General features: G+C 37.8%; 1 protein-coding gene across 1 annotated transcript in view; it reads left to right on the top strand.

The window, feature by feature from the left end:
• The window catches only part of NEMP2 (nuclear envelope integral membrane protein 2), a 35,734-nt gene extending 17,315 nt beyond the window's left edge, over positions 1-18,419 (top strand). The window contains exons 3-9 of the mRNA XM_037849233.1: positions 566-797; positions 954-1,026; positions 8,698-8,791; positions 9,627-9,741; positions 11,805-12,030; positions 15,164-15,340; positions 16,128-18,419. Coding sequence (XP_037705161.1) covers positions 566-797; positions 954-1,026; positions 8,698-8,791; positions 9,627-9,741; positions 11,805-12,030; positions 15,164-15,340; positions 16,128-16,251 — 1,041 coding nt within the window. The 3' untranslated portion in view covers positions 16,252-18,419. The remainder of the gene's footprint in view (positions 1-565; positions 798-953; positions 1,027-8,697; positions 8,792-9,626; positions 9,742-11,804; positions 12,031-15,163; positions 15,341-16,127) is intronic.
• Positions 18,420-23,087: the final 4,668 nt, after the last annotated feature.

Below are 23,087 nucleotides of genomic sequence, written 5' to 3'. Positions count from 1 at the left end.
CTCTCTTCTTGGGCAAAGAAGAGGAATATATATAGAGAGAAGCAGAGAAGGGCAGCAGCAGAGTCGTAATGATCAGTGGGTTGTCACCATCTGCTTGCCATTGTGAGATTTGCATAGGACCCAAGGTTGGGTTCTGGTGCTTCTTCAGGAAGCGTGGTGACAGAAGCCTGAATTATATGTGCTCAACTGATACAGAAGAAGGAAATGGTTTTTCTTAATCACAGTGGAGATGTAAACCCTGTTTTCGTTATGTTTATTACCAAGTAGTTTGCTATCTGTTGCTTTCTGTCTTATCCTTTTTACATGTCCCTTAGCCATAGTAACTTGCTAGAAGAAGGAATTAAGTCTATCACAATCCAGGAGACAAAACATTCACTTTCAGAAGTGTGTGTGGTCTGGTGTGTGTTTGGTACTAAACACAGGTCTCGTTCTTGGGAGCAGACTGTGCTCATTTGTACCTGAGTGCTCTTCACTCAGCCAATTCTGGGTTCTCTTTACTCCTCTGCTCGTTTTTAGGAAGCTTTTACTTATGTCTTTAATGGATTTGTTTGTTCATGTTTTATAGGTGAAAATTGCCAGTTCAGGCCTGCTCAGTATTGTACATATTACAGAAAGTCATAAATGCCAGTATCCGGAAACCATTATAACTTTTATCAAATGTGTGATTCATAACTTTTGGATACCAAAGGAGTCTAATGAAATAACCATAATTGTCAATCCATTTGGGGAGACTGTGTGTTTCTCTGTGAAGCCTCTCAGGAATATATTTGACTATACAATAAAAGTGAATCGAAACAGTAAGTCTATTTTTGTTATACTTGACTTTCTGGGTTCAGTTTTTCTGGGGTGACATTTTAATAAATTGATGTTTCTCGTCTTTCCCTAATCCTACAGACACAAAATTTTTATGTTTGTTCTGCTTTTTCTTTTTCTCTTTTTTTCTTTTATGCCAGTCATGGATTTTAAACTCTTCCTTGTGTTTGTGGCGGGTGTTTTCCTCTTCTTTTATGCAAAGACCTTGAGTCAGTAAGTATTAATTTTTACTTTCTTAATTTTGTGAATCAAAAAAGTATAGGACGTTTTTGACTCTATAGCTTTATATTTCTACATTAGTGTGCTTTTGTAGTTCTTGTTTGCAGCTTCTTACTTTAGGTTTTATGGATAGGTCTGAAGATAGTGCTGCAAGGCCTTTTAAAACAGGAAGAGATATTCATATAGCATGATATGTATATGTTATAAAGTGATTTCACACTCATTCTTTTATTTTATATATTGATGTACATTTCTCATTTGATTTTATCCTCTTAACAATTATGCGAGCTCTGTATTATTGTTCTTATTTTATTAGATGAGAAAATCAATGTCCATCGTCACACAACTAATTCTTGCCTGGGCCAAGATACATAGTCAGGTTTTTTGGTGCCAAGTGCCTTATTCTCTTAAATATGTTAGAGATTCCTCCTAGATTTGTGGCTCTGACACAGAAGGGTGAATTTAACAAATACCTGACTCCTGGATAAACATATTTTCTGATACTTTGTTTCTTACCATTTCTATCCTGAAAAAAAGAATCTCTTTTCTGATAATAATTTACTGCTTACCTTGCTTATGCTAATTGGGACCAAACATTTGTTAACTATTCTTAACATTGTTCATTTTTGGCTTTTCATTATAGTAATCAAGTGTGTTTAATGTCATCCATGGTCTTTATAAACCATATGATGCAAACACAGCATGAAGAGTAAAGCTTGGAATCAGAGAAGCTGGGTTGAAACCTTGAATTCTCCACTTAGCAGATACTGTCTTTGGAAGGTGTTTTAACTTCTTCATGCTTTGGTTTTCCCTGTTGTAAAATTTAGATAGGAATAGCTGTCTCAAGTGTTTCTGAATGCATATAAAGCTCTCAGCCGAGGGCCTGCTATGTAACAGGTGCTTAATAATCATTGTTGAATCAGATTGTGAGTATAGAAGGTAATTCAGATCTTCTGTTTGGAGTTAGTGGTGAGCTATTTATCATAAATTTCAAGTACTGATTTCAGTTTTGAAAAATTTTTTAGTAGAGAAGTTGTTGGTTTACCAAAAAATCATGCATAAAATAGTCCCATATACCACCCTATAATTAACACCTTGCATTAGTGTTGTACATGTGTTACAATTCATAAAGAATGTTTTTATAATTGTACTGTTAACTATAGTCTATGGTCTACATTAGGGTTCACTGTTAGTGTTATACAATCCTGTTTTTTTGCTTTTATATTTTTAATTTTTATTCTAGTACCATTTAGAAAGTAAAATTTCCCCTTAACCACATTCAAATATATAATTCAGTGCTGTTTAACACTGTTCCATTACTGCAGCTTTTCCATCAACCCAAATAGAAACTGTACAATTTAAGCATTAACCCCCCATTCCTTATCTACGCCCCAGTCCCTGGTAACCTATATTCTAGTTTCTGACTCTATAAGTTTGCTTATTCTAATTACATCATATCAGTGAGACCATCCAATATTTGTCCTTTTGTGTTTGGCTTATTTCATTCAGCATGATGTGTTCAAGGTTCATCCATGTTGCCACATGGATCAGAACTTGAATCCTTTTCACAGCTGAATAATACTCCATTTTAAGTGTATACCACATTTTGTTTATCCGTTCATTGGTTCATGGACACTTGAGTTACTTCTGTCTTTTGGCAATTGTAAATAATGCCACCATGAACATCACTGTGAAAATATCTTTTTGAGTCTTTGCTTTCAATTTGGGAGGGATATATATTGAGAAGTAAGATTGCCAGGTCACAAGATAATTCTATACTTAACTTTCCTTAGGTACTGCTGAACTGTCTGCCACAGCAGTTGTACCATTTTACATTCCTACCAGCAATAAATGAGAGTTTTCATTTCTCTGCATTCTCTCCAACATTTTTAATTTTCCATTTTTTAAATAGTAGCCATTCTAGTGGGTGTGAAGTGGGATCTCATTGTGGTTTTGATTTGCATTTCCTTTATGGCTAATGATGTTGAGTATCTTTTCATGTGCTTTTTGGCCATTTGTATATCTTCGTTAGAGAAATGTCTATTCAAGTCTTTTTCCCATTTTTAAATTGGATTGTTGAGTAGTAAGATTTCTTTTTTTATTCCGTGTTTTAAACCCTTGTTGGATATGTGGGTTTCAGATATTTTTCCCCTTGTGTAGGTTGTTGTTTTACTTTCATAATAAAGTCTTTTGGTGCACAAAATTTTTTTATTTGATGAGGTCCCATTTATCTATTTTTACTTTTGTTGCTTGTCCTTTGGGCGTAAGGTCTAAGAAAGAGTTGCCTAACATAAGGTCCTGAAGATGCTTCCCTGTGTTTTCTTTTATAGTTCTGGTTTCTATATGTAGGTCTTTGATCCATTTTGAGTTGAATTTTGTATATCGTGTGAGGTATGGGTCCACCTTCATTCTTTTGCATATGGGTATCCAGTTCCCACCACCATTTGTGAAGAGACTGTTTTTCTCAATTGAGTGGACTTGGCACCTATGTCAAAAATCAGTTGTCCATAAATGTAAGGGTTTCTGAAGTCTCAGTTTGACTCCATTGGTCTATATATCTGTCTTGTGTCAGTTCCATGCTGTTTTGATTATCTTGGCTTTGTACTAAGTTCTAAGATTGGGAAGTGTGAGTCCTCCAACGTCATTCTTTTTTTTTTCAAGATAGCTTTGACTATTTGGGACCCTATACTCTTCCATGTAAATTTAATGATTGGCTTTTCCATTTCTGAAAAGAAGTCTGTTGACATTTTGATTGAGATTGCATTGTATATGTAAATTGCTTTGAGTAGAATTGACATCTTAAAAATATTTAGTCTTTCAATCCGTGAACATGGAATGTCCTTCCATTTATTTAGGTCATCTTTGATTTTTTTTTAGCTGTGTTTTGTGTTTTGCTGTGTACAAGTCATTTACCTCCTTGGTTAGATTTATTCCTAGATATTTGATTTAGTTACTATTGAAAATGGTATTTTTTTTCTTGATTTCTTCTTCATATTGTCCATTGCTAGTGTATAGAAACATTACTGATTTTCACATGTTGATTTTTGTACTGTACCTCTTTGCTAATTCATTTATTAGTTCCAGTAGCTTTGTTGTGGCTTTTTTCAGGATTTTCTGAATATAGAGTCATGTCATCTGCAAATACAGAAAGGTTCACTTCCTCCTTTCCTATTTGGATGCCTTTTATTTCTTTTTCTTGCTTTGGGTAGACCTTCCAGTATAATGTTGAATAACAGTGGTGACAGTGGTCAGCCTTGTCTTGTTCCAGATCTTACAGGGGAAGCTTTCAGTCTTTCACCATTGAGTATGATGTTAGCTGTTGGTTTTTCATATATGCTTTTATCATGTTGAGGAGGTTTCCTTCTATTCCTAGTTTTATGAGTGTTTTTATCAACAAGGGATCCTGGATTTTGTTAAATGCCTTTTCTGCATCAATTAAGATGATCCTATGTTTTTTCCCCTTTGTCCTGTTAATGTGGTATATTACATTAATTGATTCCCTTACATTCTTGGGATATATCCCATTTGATTACTGTGTATTAATTCTTTTGATGTGCTGTTGAATTAGGTTTGCTAGCAATTTGTTGAGGATTTTTGCATCTATATTCATAAGAGGTATTGGTCTATAATTTTCTTGTGGTATCTTTATCTGGCTTTGGTATTAGGGTGATGTTGGCTTCATAGATTGAGTTAGGGACCATTCCCTCCTCTTCAATTTTTTGGACAAGTTTGAACAGGATTGTTGTTAATTCTTCCTGGAATGTTTGATAGAATTTCCTTGTGAAGCCATCTGGTCCTGTGCTTTTCTTTTTTGGGTGGTTTTTGATGACCAATTCAATCTTTTTACTTATTATCAGTCTGTTGTGGTCTTCTCTTTCTTCTTGAGTCAGTGTAGGTAATTTGTGTGCTTCTAGAAATTTGTCCATTTCATCTATATTATCTGATTTGTTGGTCTACAGTTCATTGTTCGGAGTATCCTCTTTAAATCCTTTTTATTTCTGTGGGGTTGGCAGTAATGCCCCGCCCCCCATACATTTCTGATTTTAATTATTTGCATCCCTTCTCTGTTTTTCTTTTTCAGTCTAGCTAAAGATTTGTCAATTTTATTGACCGTTTTCAAAGAACCAACTTTCAGGTTTTTAATTCTATTTTTTTAAATTCTCATTTTCTTTATTTCTGCTCTAATGTTTGTTATTTCCTTCCTTCTGCTTGTTTTGGGTTTAGTTTGTTCTTTTCTAGATTCTCCGGTTTTGAGGTTAGGACTCTGATTTGAGCTCTTTCTCTCTTTTTTTTTTTCTTGACATAAGCATTTGGAGCTATAATTTTCTCTCTCACCAGTGCCTTTGCTGTATCCCATAAGTTTTGGTATGTTGTGTCTAGCTGGTTTAGAGTATTGTTCAAGTCCTCTATTTCCTTACAGATTTTTTATCAAGATGTTCTAACCATTGTTGAAAGTGGTGTTTGAAATCTCCTACTGTTAATGTAGAACTGTGTATTTCTCCCTTCAAATCTGTCAATATTTCCTTCATATATTTTAGGGCTCTGTTATTAGGTGGATATGTACTTATAATTGTTACACCTGATCTTGAATTGACCCCTTTATCAGTATATAATAACATTCTTTGTCCCTTGTAACAGTTTTTTACTTAGAGTCTATTTTTTTCTGACATTAGTATAGCTACCCCAGCTTTTTCCTGGTTACTTCTTACATGGTGTATTTTTTTCCATCCTTTCACTCTCATCCTACTTATGTCTCTGAATGTAAGGTGAGTTTCTTGTAAAGAGCAAATAGTTGGGTCATGGTTTTTTTTCTTCCATTCTTCCAAACTCTATTTTGACTGGAGAGTTCAATCCATTTAAAGTAACTACTGATAATGCAATATTTTCTTCTACCATTTTGCTATTTTGTCTTTATAAGTCTTACACCTTTTTTGACCCTCAATTCTTCTGTTAATGCCTACTTCCATATTTATTTGGAATTTTATATTGCATCATTTTGAGTCCCTTCTCAAAATATATTTCTGAATATGTTTTTCATATATGCTCTTTGTGGTTACTATGAGATTAAAATTTAACATCCTAAATCTATAACAATCATATTTGATTTAATACCAAATTATCTTCAATAACATATGCATACTGTCCTAAACCCCTCTGTCCCATCATTTTTTTACTTGCTACAAATTATGTCTTTGTACATTATGTGTCAAAAACCATTAATTATCATTACTTTTATGTCTTTGCATTTTAGCACCTGTAAGAAGAAAAAGTGTAGTTACATAACAAAAAATACAATACAATAGTACTGGCATTTATAATTACCCAAATGGTTACCTCTACCAGAAGTCTTTATTTCTTTATGATGTTTCAATCTAGTGTCTATAGTCCCTTCCTTTCAGTCTGAAGAACTCCCTTTAGCAGTGCTTGTAGGGCAGGGCTAATGGTGACAAACTCCCTCAGCTTTTGTTTATCTGAGAATGACTTAATCTTTCCCCCATTTTTGAAAGGTGGTCTCACTGATTATAAAATTTTTGGTTGGCGATTGTTTTCTTTCAGCATTTTAAATATTTTGTCCCACTGCCTTCTTGCCTCCATGATTTCCCATGAGAAATTGGCATTTAATTGGGACTCCCTTGTATATAACACATTGTTTTTATCTTGCAACTTTCAGAATTTTCTCCTTGTCTTCAGCATTCAACAGTTTGTCTATGTGTCTGGGTGTGGTTCTCTTTGAGTTTATCTGTTTGGGGTTCATTGGGATTCTTGAATGTTCGTTAAATTTGGGGAGTTTTCTGCCATTAATTCTTTGAATATTCCTTCTGCACCTTTCTCTCTTTCATCTCTTTCTGGGACTCCCATAATGCATATTCTGGTACACTTCATGGTGTCCCACAGGTCTTTTAGACTGTTAGTTCTTTTTTATTCTGTGTTCTTTATGCTCCTTAGCCTGAATAATTTCAGTTGTTTTATCTTCAAGATACTGATTCTTTCTGCTGCCTCCAATCTGCTGTTGAAACTATCTAGGGAATTTTTCATTTTAGTTATTGTGTTCTTCAACTCCAGTATTTCTGTTTCGTTCCTGCTGAGACTCTCAGAAGAGTCGCATTCATTGTTTTCCTCATATCCTAGTTCGTTCTCCATGTTTTCCTTTTCTCCTTGAGCATACTGAGGATCGTTTTTTTAAAGTCTCTGATCAGCAAGTCCAAAGTCTTGTCCTTTTTGTTGACGGTTTCTGGATTATTATCTTGGTCCTTTGGCTAGGCCATCATTTCCTGTGTTTGTCATGTAATCTTTTGTTGAACGCTGTATATTTTAATATTTTAAAGTGTTAACTCTGAGATTTAGTCCCTGAGCTTTTTATTACTTTAGTTTGTATCCATCTAGTGCTATGATAGAGATTTTCTTGAGTGCCAGGAGGGAATCAAAGCAAACAAACCAAAGCAGAAAACATGATTCACTGTCTCTGCAAATTGTCTCTACTTTGGTGGATGGTCTCCTTCAGCACTTAGCCTTCCTATCCAGAAGATCAGCCCAAGGCAAATGGGAAGTGTAGGGTCCTCTCTGTCTTATCTGAACCTGCCTGGAGTGGGAGCCATGGAGCCTGCTTCTTTTTCTGGGCTTGTGCTTGCTAGAGGCCTTAGGAATTCCCAGTTTACAGTTTATAGTAGTTTGAGAGAGTGTCCCCTCTATTTTCTTTGAAATAGACCTCCTTTCCTTCTTGGGTGCTCTCTTGAGTGACTTAATGCAGGTAGTCCTTTGCCCCAGGGGCTTAAACTTAGTTGATTAATCAATTCTCACACTCTCCCAGCTGTCTGCAAGCCTTTTGTCTTCCTTCAGGACAAACTCTCTGCAGGAAAGCCCAAGACATATTCCCCAGCTCAGTCTCTCAGACCTCCATGGATATATTTGCAATGGCATGTGTACACCTCAGTAGGCGCACAGGGGCCACTCTGCTCCCTCTGGAACAGAGCCAGGAAATGCAAGCTGGCTCTACCCTGCTTTGTGGAGGGTGAGGGTAGGGGGCCAACTATGGCACCAGGAACTTCTTCTAGGTGTGTTTTCCTTATTCACTTGCCCAGTTAATGCAGCCATTTAACTGTTTTCTGTAGTTTTGATGAATGTTACTGTCTTTAAGATTCTTCTGCTGCCTGTGTCCTAGGAATCTGAAACATTGTCTGATCTCAAGTAGCTGATCGAAAGTAGAGATATCAATCAGTCCACGTACCCCTGGAGTTTGGAGAACTATGTCTTTATGCCCCACCCTGGCACCAGCAAGCTTCACCAAGAGCCCAAGCTCCAGTCCCCACTGCTGCCTGCCACCGGCTGGGGGAATGGGGATGGTAGTCACTGCAGGGAGGGTGAAACTCAACCTGTATTTATCACAGTTTACTAGCTTCATCCTCCCACTCCTTCCCAGATGCTGCACAGCTTTCTGTTAGACTCCAGAGTTTCAAAATAGTTATTTTGGTGGAGAAGCTGATTCCTGGAGCTTCCTACTCTGCCATCTTCCCATAATCCTCTCCTGATATCATTTCTTGAGTACAGGATATAATTAGAGCTACTATCTGAGTATTATTTATTGCTACTGTCATCAATTTAAACATGTTTTTAATACTTAAAGTACTACATGGCATTTACATAGCTTTTATCTGCTTGTCTTGACAGAAGCCCTATTTTCTACTACTCTTCAGGGACCGTGCTCGGTGTTCTGATGACATTAGTCTTTGTCCTGCTGCTGGTGAAAAGGTGTATTCCAAAGGTGGGCATGTTATGTGCATGTTAATAAAAAATGGAAACCATGATATCGTAGACACAAAATATTGATCAAAATTTATTTGCATTGATTTTGATGGTTCCTAATTCAATCTTCATTATATAAACTGGCTTTAAAATGTATCTTTTTCTAGGGCCTTTGTTTTATATGTTTACAAATAACATTGTATATGTATAAATAACTAAGTATTAAGTTTTGGTGACCCTTTTGGGGGGACCCTTTTATTTTCTAGATAATGCATTTTTTGCTTAAGAGTGTTAAGGTCTGTTTCTACACTGAGTGAAAATTTCACTTATCTTGACAGCCTAGGAATTTCATGACACTGAACCATTAGGGCCTTGAATTATAGCACTGCCACATCTGAGGATTTCTTCATTGTAATTAGTTCCCCCAAACACCTTCAATAAAACAAGACCCTGCATTTAGTTGAGGGTAAATAAAAATACATGATGATAATGTCATAGTTACTCTGATGAAGGTTGTAACCCCAGCATTATTTTGAGATAAATTTATTCTTTAGAGCAGTGCTGCTCCAACTTTACTGTGCATGCACATCACCTGAGGATCTTGTTAAAATGCAGTTTCTGATTCAGCAGGTCTGGGGTGGGTCTGAGATACTTCATTTCCAACAAGCTCCCACATGATGCCCCTGCTGCTGGTTCATGGACCACACCTTGAGTAGTGAGACTCTACAAAGTATCTAAATTGAGTTATCAATTCAGTTTAATGTAGAAGTTTAAACAAAGAGTTTATTTATTTACTTCTATTTTTATGAGAGTAAATGCACCAAAAAATAAGTCATTTATTTTCTTTCACACAGTATAGCACGTTTTGGGCTCTAATGGTTGGTTGTTGGTTTGCTTCAGTTTGCATTGTGTGCCAATTCTTGGAAGATCTAAAGTGGCTGTGGTATGAAAAGAGAATATATATATTAGGTAGGTAAATTTAAAAAAAAAAATACATTCTATTATTGGGAAAACTGAAAGGTACAACTAGAGGAGTTCTTTTGACATATGGTTTTGTCCAATGTCCAGATTTCCATTTTGAACTAGAGATACAGTACTTTTAAAAATAATATTTTGTTTATTTCCACAATTGATTTCAGTTCATAATCTCAGTTTAGACTATTTCCCCATTTCTTTCTTAGTTTTCTGTATAATGATCAAAAGAGCAAAAAATTATTTGTCCCCTTTGTCTGCATATGCTTCTGACTTGTGATTAAACTCTAAATTCATCTAACTTCTAAAGTAACAAATTCTCTAAACTGTGACTCTTCTTTTTCTTAATGTATTCAGTATGAAAGGTGAGAATCCTAATTGTAAATGACAATTGAAAATTTGACTTTTCAGAAACAGAAAACCTGTTAAGAAACCACTCATTTTCCTTGTTTCATATTACAAAAGTAGATACCTTTTTCATTGTTTGCTTGTTCATTTTAACCAGGATATAATGAAGAAAGAGGGCACTGATTTTCTCTTAACCCTTAGCACCAAACTTCTCACAATAAGCCCTCCCCCAAAGTAAAAGCATTTAATTTTTTGTTTTACTTGAAGATTTTATGGTTTTATCCTATTTTTTCTTTTTATGCAAAAGTATTTTTAAAGTAAATTACAGACACCATGGTATTTGTTTCAGTTTGCTAAAGCTGCCAGAATGCAATATACCAGAAATGGGTTGGATTTTACAGTGGAGTTTTTTAGGTTACAAATTTATAGTTCTAAGGCCAGGAAATTGTCCACATTAAGGCATCAAGTGGAAGAAACCTTCTGTGAGGAAGACTGCTGGCATCCAGGGTTCCTGTGTCACATGGGAAGGCACACGGCAATGTCTGCTGGTCCTTCTCTCCTGAGCCCTGGTTTCAAAATGGCTCCCTCAGCTTCTATGGGTCCTTCTTGCTTCTTCCAGGGTGTTTTCTTTCTTAGCTTCTCTGAGTTCTCTGAGTTTCATCTGTCTTTTATCCTCTCATAGAGGACTCCAGGAAGGGGATTAAGACCCACCTTGAGTGGGGAGGGACACATCTCCATGGAAACAACCTAACCAAAAGGTCCCAACCAACAATAGGTGTGCCCCCACAGGTATGGATTAAGAGAACATGGCCTTTTATGGGGTACGTAACAGCTTCACACCAGCATGGTGTTCCCTAAGTGTTCCACCAGGCATCTCTAAAGAACAAGAGGATTTTTCTATAGGGTAAAAAACTATCAAATCTAACAAAATCAATAATTCCTTAAAATCGTCTATTCTCCAGGCCATGTTCAAATTTCCCAAATATCCTTTATGCCTGGATATAGCCCATATGTCTCTATTAATCCTTAATGGTTAATAGGATATTTGTTCTATAGAATGTCCCACTTTCTGTATTTCTCTGATTACTCCTTCATAGTATAATTTAATTGTTCCTCTCTCCCCCATATTTCCTATAAACTGGTTATTAGATCTTAGGGCTTGCTTACATACAAATTAAACACTTTTGGAGGAATACATCAGAGGTGACGTTTTGCACTTTACAATAGCTCACAGCAGGAGACCCAGAATATTTCACAGTCCACCATTAGTAACCTTGAGACTGAACACTGCATTAGGATGGCAACAGCCTGATCCCTCCACTATAAAATTACATTTTCCTTTTGTGACTAGAAAGTAAAAGTAAAAAATAAGGTTGTAGTAGACATTGACATATACTAAGGGTTATTCCTGACCAAAGCAGTCATGATAGCATTTGCCCATAGAGGCCACTGAACTAAAAACCAGATATGTTTAAAAAGCATAATAATTTATTATTATATATCCAAAATTATTAAAAAGGTCAATCCATTATTTCACATGGGAGGATTAACTAGCTCTGTATCCATTTTTCAACCTTATTTCATTGGAAAAAGAAAATAAAAAATGAGGTTTTCTGATAAGTTCTTAGCTTTAAGTCAAGGCTCTGGCCAAGTTTTTCACATAATTTTTCAAGTTAAAATTTATGTTATTTTATATCCCTCTGCTTTTACAGGCTATGTCTTGATAGTTGGATTTTTCAGCTTTGCTATTTGTTACAAACATGGACCCCTTGTTGACAGAAAGAACATAAATCTTTTGACATGGACACTGCAGTTCTTCTCCCTGGTCCTGATTTATTCTGGTGTCAATGTGCCTCAGTTTGCATATGCAGTTATGATCCTCCTCACATCCTCCAGAAGGCTGTGCTACCCACTGAAAGTATTCTTTTATATGAGCTGGTGCGTATCATTTTTTTTTTCCTTGATAAATTGACATTTTAGACCTTGGTCTTATTTATTGCTTTGGAGAACTTTTTGAATACATCATAATCTCATAATTACATTTTATCTGGAGATTTCACTATGAGAGAAGGGGAAGGAGAGAGAACTTCAGGTATCTGATTCTGTCTCCATTTCTAGCCATCATTAATCTTTTAGAGGTGCACCAGGTGATTACAGTCACTCGGAGTTTACTAAAATCAGTGGCAAAATTACTCAGGCTCTGGGTTGCCTAAAATTTCTACTTTCATTCTGCAGTTCCTTCATTATGAGTCAAAGCTACTTTAGTGGTCTTGGTTGTGTTTATGAGATAAGAGTTAGGAAACAAATGAATCATAAATGATTAGAAGTTATTATTTACGTTTAGGACTCTCTTCTCAGGTTTTAAAAAAGTTAAGACTTTATCTCTGTCAAACTACAGCAAGACGAGGTAACTTCTTTTGTCGCAGTCATTGAGTTTGAGCACCTGTTTTTGGGTCAGGTGCACAGATGAAGGAGACGGTACGTGCCTTTGAGGTACACTTGCTGAGACAGAGGTATAAATTTCTGTATCTTTTAAGTGTTAAAATAGAGGGTTCCCCAGGAGCTAAGAGCATATAGAGGAAGTTCTGGAAATTGTTCCTGGAGGAGATATTACAGGATTGAATCTTAAAGAAGGAATGAAAATAGCCAGATGAATAATGTGGGAAGGGTGTTCCCTGACTGGGGAAAACCCAGTTTGGTGCCATCACGAGGCAGGCAGTCCTGCTGATGCAGCCAGTGAGGTGGGCATGGGCCAGACCGTGGAGGCCAAGCTGGCCATGCTGAAGAATTTAGTCCGATCCTGGACACAGTGGAGGTTAAGCAGTATGCATTTGAGTTAGCCCTCTCTGACTGCTACCTTGAGAGGCGTTCTAAATTCAAATGCTTAGGGCCTGGGCAGTTAAGTGGGGTGATTATGAGGATGGTGGGAAATTCTACGATGCAGCCTCATCTAAAAGGAGGCAGTTTCCATGCAGCTTGAGCAGATTGCTGCCATGTGGGAATATGGGCCCTGTGTTTCCAGATCTTCTGGTTTTCTAGAAAAGCCAGAAATGTGGATTAGAATGTGAAGTCTTATTTTTTAAATGCTGGCAACTAGTCTAATTGAAAACAAAAATACATTCCAAAAGCAAAAATCAAACTAGATACCACGAACACTCAACAGCCAGCAGTATATGGCTTGTCTGTCTTCTGGCACAGAGGATGAACATAAGGGGAGGTTCTGTGGCAGGAGACCAGTCATCAGACCTCACAGTTGTCCAAGCAAGAGATGATGAGGGGCTCTGGAGTAGGGCAGTGGGACCAAGGGCTGGAAGAGGGAGTTGGACAGTATTTAAGAAGTAAAATTGACTGACTGTGAGGAAGCAGAAGACTGTGATAACTGGCAGTTTATGGATCTGGTGACGGTGTATGTAATAGGATTAAAAATAAACCAGTGACAGGAAATCCCATATCCAGAGGATGCCAGAGGAGGCTGAAGTGTAGCCGGGCAGGGTTGGAGGGGCTGATGCTGACTGGTTCTTCCTCCAGAGGCTGACAGTTGACTGGGATAACCTGGAGTTCCCTCCTCTAGGAAGAGGCTGTGCATTCTGCATCCAATAGCCTCTGGCCCATTGCCAAGCTTGGGGCCTGCGGAACCTTGAATGGGACTCCTTTCTCCTTCCGTTTAACTGTCCAACTGCTCTCCAAGAGCAAAGTGTGTTCTGTCACCTGCACAATGATTCTTTTATGCTTTGTATTCTAATAACATTCAAGTAATAATCAAAATGTACTATGATTTGCTCAACTTTCCATTTAGCTACTTAAGAATTATTTGAAAAGCTAGGGGATAAAACAGGAACTTTTAGGTTAAGTAATAAAGCAGAGAAATAATGCCTCGATTTTGTATAGTCCTTTCTAGGTTACAAAGACTTGTTTCCATATATCTTAATAATATATGGTAGCTGATAAAACTGATAAAATAGGCAACTCCCTGTGCCTAGGCCCTTTATACACAATATCTCATTTAATTTTTACAGCAAAGCATGAGATAGATATTATTGCTTTCATTTTTTCAGATGAGCAAAGTGAGGTTCAGAACTGTTAAAGAATTGCTTTACTTTACCCAGTGAGTAAACCTCAAAGCCAGAACTTTGTCCCCATCTTCTGGCTCAGAGGCCACGGAATTTCTTCTTTTAGGGAAAACATGGCTGGGAATTCAGAAAAGAAGAAGAAAATAATGTTAACGCTTCCCAAATCCAGCTTATCAATCACCATATAAGCTTTAAAAGATAAAATATAAGTTTTTTAGGTCCCAACCCTCAAGGAAATATATTTTCTTGATGCTTATTCAGGTTTTCAAATCTCTGGTTAAATTAAATTTAAAATCATCCAAAAACATTTTTTAAAACTCATTGACAAATATAAGTTTTTAAACCTTATCATCATCATTGTTTTTATGAGATATAGGACTTTCTTGGTTGTAAAACCAATATTCCAGTTGTAAGCCCCTCAGCATGTGGCAAAGGAAGAATAAATTATTGCACATATAAGACCCTTGTAAAATATGTACTCCCTCTATCTGGGATTAGTCAGTATCACCACCACTAGGTGGAGGTGATACCTCATAAACCCTCCCAGCTTTACAGTATAGGGAGTAAGTGGTGAATGATTCCATTGGGTCTCTGTAGAAGGACAGCTCAAAGGCTTGCTTCTTTTAATGTCCTAGAAAATCAGCAAGCCAAACACAAAGACACCAGACTTCCAATTTTGTGATTAGAAATTAGCAAGGAAGAAAAATACAATTAACATCTCTCTCAACTGATTCTCAAATGCCTTAGGATATAATTTAGGATGGTCTAGGAAGAGGGAACTTCCTAGACAGTTCTAACAGTTTGGGTGCTGTGAGACCGAAATGATACATTCTGTATACCTCAGTAATGATAACAACAATAAAAAAGTACAATAATACATAAAGGAAGTTTGAAAAGTATTACTGCTCCTATTTAAGAAGTACATTTTTATTCATATTAGCAATTGAATTGAGCAATCAAATATAACCAGGAATCTAATAACCAAATGCTACGTGTTTTAGGAAAGTGAAGAAGTGGTTTACTTCAGAAAAGCCCGTGGTTAAATACATTACTGAAGAAGAATACAGGGAACAAGCTGATGCTGAAACGGCCAGCGCTCTGGAGGGCCTGCGCCAAGCCTGCCGCAGGCCTGACTTCCCATCTTGGCTAGCGGTGTCCAGACTCCAGGCGCCTAAAAAGTAAGCAAGCATTTAAAGGTTCATAAATCCCTCTCGGTGTCTTAGACTATAGCATGGGTTAGAATTATTTTGAAAATAATATGGTAGTTTGGAATAGATGTTTGAGATTAGAAAAGATGACTTTCCTGGACAACAGAGTATGTGGACATTATCAGCAGTACTTTTTTTTTCTTCATTCCTCTCCCTTGCACAGTAAAACTGCTGATGCTACATTAAATATTGACATGATATGTTTTATAGGGAAAGTTATAAAGATAACTTCCATATGGGGAGGAGAAAGGTAGAGGTGGCATGGGATAAGTAACTGGCTTCTTCTGGTGTGGAAAATAATTTTTAAGTTAACCAAGAAAGACATCTCTGCCCAACATCTTCCCTTACTGCTTTCTCTTCTTCATAGCTTAATCCAAATAACAGTGCCTTCAAATTGCAGATTGAAGGTGAAAGTATTGACAGTTAAAAAAAAAAAAAAGCCAAAACAAATCAAAACTAATGAAAAATGAAGCAAAGGAATTAGAAAACAGGAATGAGTACATTTGGTGGCATTCAATGCATTATAAGCATTCAGTGCTTATAAGTCTGCTTATTTCTCTACCCTTTACTTGAATAGCTATTTCTAGAAGGATCACATAAGCCATTCCTGTTTTTAAACTCACTGTGTAAATGCCATCCTCTACTGATGCAAAGTCAAATTTAATTAAAGGGGATAAGCACTAAAGGAACATGTTATCTTCCAAATAAACCTTTCTGTGGTAACATTAACTTTATTTAAAACAAAAAAAATTATTAGATTTGCAGACTTTGTTCTTGGAGCAAGCCACTTATCGCCTGAAGAAATTAGTCTGCATGAAGAACAATATGGCCTTGGAGGTGCCTTCTTGGAAGAACAGCTCTTTAACCTGAGGACTGCCTGACAATGCTACCTGCGAGTTTACTTCATTCTGGACAAGGAAATGGATAAAAGGCAGGGACCCTATTAAAGCTGGCAGAACTAGGGCACAGTGGCACAAGCATTTGCTATGGAGAAAAATCAGGTTATATTGGAAAGGAAAGCTAAACTATATTGAAGATAACTTATTTTTGGCAAGTTCTACTACTTATACTGTAGGTGGCTGTCAAGATCCAGTGACAGAGCCATTCCCACTTTCATTGAATGAAGACTTTCATTAGGAACAAGGGAATTTTGATGTTCTTCAAAGGACCGATTAGCATGAACAGGTACCTTGTCAACACCAGGGCATTAAATCTTCTCTTAATCCCCAGAATTTGTATCAAAAGACTGCATTGCTGTTCCTACATTTCATCAATATAAGTGTTAGAGGAGGCCTGAGATGTGCTGGACCAGTGCTTTCCAAAGTATAGTCTACAGGATACTCATAGGTGCCAGTCAGTAAAGGGATTCTGAGGTCAACCAAGTTTTATACAAAGTTCAAGTTAAGTGTTGAAAGACTTCCCAGAGCCTTTACCAATGCTAATGCACATTGTGAATCTCCTAGAGGGAGGGATATTGTGTGCAGTCGTTTTCAATTTAATTTGATCATAGAATGCTTTTTCTGAAGATTAATAGTCCTTAGAGCACAAATGCTAATATATTCCCACTCTTCTGTTCTACTAATGAAGGAATTGAGGTTTGGGAAGGTTACATAACTTGTCCGTGACCACAGAGCTATTTAAAAGCAGCACTGGACTAGAACTCCAGCCCCAGCAGGTGCTATGACTCAGGTAGAAATAGAGACCCTTACAGGCAAGCCAAGGGGCCATTTCCCTAGATCCTTAAGTCTCACAACAGCGGTGATTTTTAATATTTATTTTTAAATAATGGAAAACTGGCTACTTGATAACTGTTACAAAGAGAAACATGTATTAAGACTTTTTTTAAGTTTTGGTAAGATTTTTATAGACAAATATAAGGATTAGAAATTAGATGTACTTTTTATATTGTTTTTGTATTACAAAGTTGAAGGCATTTAACCTCTTGTGACATTTTGGGTTGACAGGCACATTTATTTAAATTGTTTGATTGTATACATTTTGTAACAATTTTCTACAGAACAGATTTGTGATCTTTCTTATGGAGAACAAATCCTTTTTCTTGGTTCATGATGTTCAACTCCAGAATGAAATGAGCCACTAATTGTATGTTTCATCCTGAGGAAAGGAGGCCAAAAGATAGATCTGAGAAAAGAGAACATGGCAAAATAACCTTAAGAGTTAAAAGTGTTGATAAATTGATCCCCTTTCAGACTCAAACTTGGGCATTTTCTGCTCTGATGGGATCATAACGAATAGAACTATTCCTGAGTAATCCTCTTTTAGTGGAAGGGTTATGGAGAGTGGCATACAGAGAATTAAAGACTTGCTCTCCTGAGTCAAATTTAGTAGAGTTTTTCTAAATTATTGAATAAGGGCATGGCTACCAAAATTTGAAACTTTCATAGATAGATTTTCAAATGACGTTTCCTCTTTAAAGCATAGCGTTAGTGCTTTGTAAGTCTTTGGGTTGGGCACCTTTTATTATTAGGAGCTTTGCTCTCTTTCTAAAATGCAGTTAATTCAGTCTGAGCCTTACATAGACTTTGATTTTTGAAAAATCAAAGAAAGCATCTTCCTTTCAGACTTACGATGACAATGACTGTTTTATTTGTATAAACAAAAGTACAGCTCTAACATTTTTGCTGTAGTTTAATCTGATTTTTATTTTTTTCTGAATGTGATATGGTATAAAAGTGTCAAATGTAGCAGTGCTTATGGCCACCACGTTCACCTTCCCAAAGAAAGTTTGTCTAGGACGAAATGGTGTGTGAAAACTGGAAAACAGGCTGTGTGCGTTCCCGAGGGACCTGCAGTCCGAGGCAGTGCCTGGCCCCACCTGGGCGGGGAGTGCTGGTGATGGAAGGAAGCAGCTCCTCGTGGGCGGGCAGCTGGGTGCAGCCGTCTCCATAAAACAGCCAGAGAAGGAGGAAAGGAGCAACAGTCTTCCAGGATCTTGTTTCTCGTGTTTCTTTTTGGAGGGAATCATGGATTTGTCAGTTTTTGTTATGTGAGAACTGTGGGAGCTAAACAATTAAAAGCATTACTTGTATGATTGGGGGTGGTGGTGCTTACATTCTGTTCATTTGATTTGGGGTTTATTATAGGGTGGGGAGATAAATACATGGATCCATAGATCAGAGTTCTAATCCCCACCAAACCATAACTCTTTAAGAGATCTTTCTTCCCTCCTTCCCTCTCTTCCCTTTTCTCTCTCTCTCTCTCCCCTCTCCTCCGTTTCTCTCTCATTCTTCAAGCTTTTAAAGAGTTTAAATGACCATTCATTGAAATGGCTCTGCCCTTCATAGGCAGTTGAAAGTTGCCTCCGTGCTCCATACCGCCGTAGGTGTGCAATTACCGAACATAACAGAACCCTTTGTTGTGTTATTGCTTACACTGGGCGCCTCAAAAGCTTACTGTTTAGCAAGTTGGACTATTCTACACCAAAATGTGTCGGTGAGATATAGAGTAGGTGGCCATGCTTAAACAATTGTATCATTCAAATGTTATTTTAAAAGGTTTTAAAACACATTTTACATATCACAAAAAATGCTTTGTGAACTAGTAGTTTGCCAGTAATACTTGGGCTGAATTACAGGGGAGTATCCATCTGACATTTAGGACAATATTTGAATTCATGACTTTTTTTTTAATCTGGAAGTTTGAACAATTTTAGATTTTAAGAGGTTTGGAATAGACAATGGATTGCATCACTATATCTAAATATGTGGATGAAGTAAGAACCTGAAATGAAGTCAAGGAAAGGAATAGGATCTTAAATTTTTCTGTGTGTGACTATTTCCCAGAATTAAGAGACATACACTTTTTAAAATCAGGTCTTTTTGTCCAACTGAAAGAAGGATACTATGCATAGATAACATAATGGATGTGGAATTCTGAAAAAGCCTGCAGTTAGACAAAGGTATTTTTTGACAACCCCAGGAGCAAGCTGCTCCCAGAGGCTTCACTGGGTGGCATGACACAGATGAGCTAACCATTCAGATGTGACCTTGGCCTTATTGACTCAGAACCTTGGATTTTATCACTGCACCTTCAGAAGACCTGTCTCACATTAGCCAAGTCATAGAGTCTGTCTGTTTAATACATCACAGCAAAAAAATATATAACTGACATAAGGATAAAAATACTTGAATTGATATAACCAGCAGATTCTCTCTTGGAAGATGGATCCATGAGGTCAAATTATAATAAGAAGGCTGCTTGGTGAACAGAAACAGAATAAAGAGGGTTTATTATATAATTCACATGTTTAGTGTCATCATGTCAAAGAGTCTAATGGATCTACTCCCTCTTAAAGGTAGCCTTGATAAGGTTGTGTGATACCCAGTCTGCTGACCACCCTTCCTTAACAGAGGCCCTGCCAACGTTTGCTTCTCTGTGACTGCTATTTTTCTAATCTTTTGTTCTTTATGCAGATGTGTTAATACTTTTCTCTGGCCGGGGACATTGGCTGTCTTTTTAAGATAATTGCATATTTTTGCTATGATCCCTGCCTGTGATACCTTAATAGTTCACCGGAAATTTGGGATGAGTATATATTTACCAGGATAATTCTTGGAAGATGTATTCAGTGGAGGTAGCTGCTCTTTATTGTTTAAATAATTTGGGGAATCTGTTTTTTAGATGTGGTCCATTTTCCATAAAAGGCAGTGATCAGAAGAGGAAAGGGGGAAAGTACGAACATTTACTGGAGGTCCCTGTGGTACTATCCTAGGCATTTTCCCTGCCTCCTCATTTGAATCTCAAAACCACTCTATAAAATGTGTTAGTATTATTTCCACTTTACAGCTGAGGAAAGACTCAGAGAAGGCAAGAGAGGTGGCTGAAGGATATTTAGCTAAAGTGGTGGAATCAGAATCTCAGCCCAAGCGTATTTGCTACCAGGGCCTGTGTTCTTTCTACTTCCCTTTGTGCCATCTTACAAAAAAGTTAGTTAGTTAAGAAAATGGCCCGGTGACTAATCCACTCAAGAGAGGACCACATCTGCTGATGTTTTGCACATGCCAACCATATGTGCCTCGTAGCTATGTACACTGTAGATTGTGGTCTGTGCACAGTAAGTATATGTCTACTATAGCTGTGTATACTATAGACTTCTATAGCTATGCAAACTCTCTGGGGCAATAGACCAGTCCCTCCCCCAATCCAGTACAGAAGACTACTTTTGTAAAATACACTGAATTATTGGGAAAATGAAATAATTTTTAGAAGACATATAAAATGTAGAAGCCCAAAATCATGTACTGGGATGTCGTGTCATATCAAATTGCCTTAAATGTTTCCAAATGGTTGATTTCTATCTCATCACACACCAGGAACAGTGTATGGACAGCACCAGTCATGACCATACTTTGAGTTGCACGGGTCTAGATGCTATTTTTCTGAGACCATATTGATCTTTTCGGGGGATAAAAAATTCATGACCTTTTTAAAATGTAAGTTCACAGTTGAAAAGAATAGCATCCTCAGTTGAGTCTTGGGGGAAAGAACACAGTATTGAATTTGTTAAATTATTATAAAGTACTGCTTTTACATTTGTTAGCACCTCTTAGAAGAAAAAGAAAAGTTGAAATTGTGGAACAAATTTCCTATAACATGTCTTTTAACCAACTCTTATCTCCAACCACTTAAATGTTGGCAATGAATGTTTTCTTGTACAGATTATTAGGTAAACATATTTAGCATGCTGCTGAAGTTTGGAGGAATGGAATATGATTATAGATCTAAACATCAACAAAATACCAAGAGCCAGTGGCTAGTTACTGGTTGGGAAAATGAGCAAGAACTTCTCCTGCCCTGGGTTATTTGCCACAAAACAGTAATGGTCTATGGCACTTGCATTATGTGTCAAGTATCTCAATTAAACATCAAAACCACCTAAAAGATCGATACCACAATCACTTCAATTTAAGGGGGAGAGACCTGAGACCCAGACTCAGGTATATGTGAGTTCTCACTGGCAGAGATGGGACTCAGGTACAGACAGTCTGACTCCAGAGCCTCCCCTCCTGAACCCAGGACTGTAAGGTTCCCAAGTTGCCACCTAAAAACTGGGATCTTCTTGGAGCTACAGTGGGGCAAGTGGTCCCCCACTAGCAGCCAAAGGAAGGTGGGAGGTGAGAGTTAGGTACCCACCTGGACTAGCTCGCTTCTTCCCCATCCTTGCCATCAGCAATTTCTAGTTACTCCCTTATCTTAAGCCACAGTTGGTCCTGGCCTGAGGTAAGTCACTCTCTGATTTGAGAAACCAATCTCCCCTCTCCCATCTCTTTTGTTCTCTCCCTATCCCAGCACCAACCTCTCTCCAGTCTGCTCGATAGTTTGGGATTCTTGAGCTAGATATTCTTAGAGCCTTGCTGAAATAGCGTAGGAGTGGTTTGGGGCTTCAGAAGTAACCTGGACCTTGTCACCATGCACCCAAGGGCAGAAGAACAACTGAATGGAAAACCATCTTCTACTTTCCTGCAGTCAGCTCTGTCACAAGCACACCCTCATCTTCACAGAACTACTGAAGTTTAGAGTCCAGCCTCATAGTGAAGGCTGTGAGGCCCAAGATCTGCCCAAGGTGCTCTGTTCCTCTATACCTGTGGTTGCCACAGGGTGTGCCTGTTTAAATTTAAATAAAAATAAATAAAATGAGAATCCGATTCTTCAGGTGTATGTGCCGCATTTCAGGTGCTTACAGTCACCTGTGACTAATGGCTCCTCTGGACAGTGCAAATAGAGAATGTTTCCATCGTCACAGAAAGTTCTCTTGGGCAGTGCTCCTCCGTACAGTGCCGTGGCTGGGGGCGCAGGCTGTGGAAGTATCTGCCTGCCCTTCCTGCCTCCCGTGATACTGGTCTTCAGAGTCCCTCTGGATTTTCTCTGCAGGGTTGCAAAACCAGCCAAGCCACCTCCAGAAGGTAAGGGATCTGGCCCTCTTCCAAAATTCACAAAGTGTAGAAGTCTCTTTTGAAGACGCTAGATTTCTAGGTATCTAGGAATATCTAGAAATCCTAAATAGAAATAGAACCCACACACATAAGTGCATCAGGCACGAGGTAGTGAGTGGTTCAGGCCGGGGCTTGCTCTACCACAGCAGAAACAGAATGGCCTCCCTATTTCCTGGGGTTCACGGAGGTGCTGGGCAGACCTGGGCTTTATCTGCAGGCGGATTTGAGTTTAAATCTTAGCTTTGGGACACCTTGGTCTTGTGACTTAAGCTAGCTTCAGAACCCCCATATTTAAAATGGGGATTGTGATATGTACTACATGAGATTGTTGTAAGGACAATAATTTCATCTGCACATAAGCACCCAATAACTATGGGTATGGTTCCCCTTCTCCCAGATTCTCTGCATCACTCCACCTCAGCTGAGAGGCATATTGCTTAAGTAATGGTCACCACCATCCCAGGAGAACTGGAAGGAACTGCAGATCAGAGGGACACTCTGCCAGCTGTCAGCTTCATGTGGACCATGGCAAGATTAACAAGCTAGCTTTTTTTTTTTTTTCCCAAGAGCACTGTTCTTCCTATGAATTCTTTAGGCTTTCCACGAGGTTTACTGGCTACTGGATGACATAAATCATCTATTATCCTATTTAAGGCTTTGAGGACTAGTTTAATAATTAGCCTCTAACCTCTTCAGATCCACACAAGCTCAGGACTCAGGAGTAATTTACTTTTTCCACAATTGGGGAAACAGTGTGAAATAAG

This window comes from Choloepus didactylus, chromosome 9 (assembly GCF_015220235.1).
Source record: "Choloepus didactylus isolate mChoDid1 chromosome 9, mChoDid1.pri, whole genome shotgun sequence".
NCBI classification, from domain to species: domain Eukaryota; kingdom Metazoa; phylum Chordata; class Mammalia; order Pilosa; family Megalonychidae; genus Choloepus; species Choloepus didactylus.
This window is presented reverse-complemented; position numbering and strand designations above follow the sequence as displayed.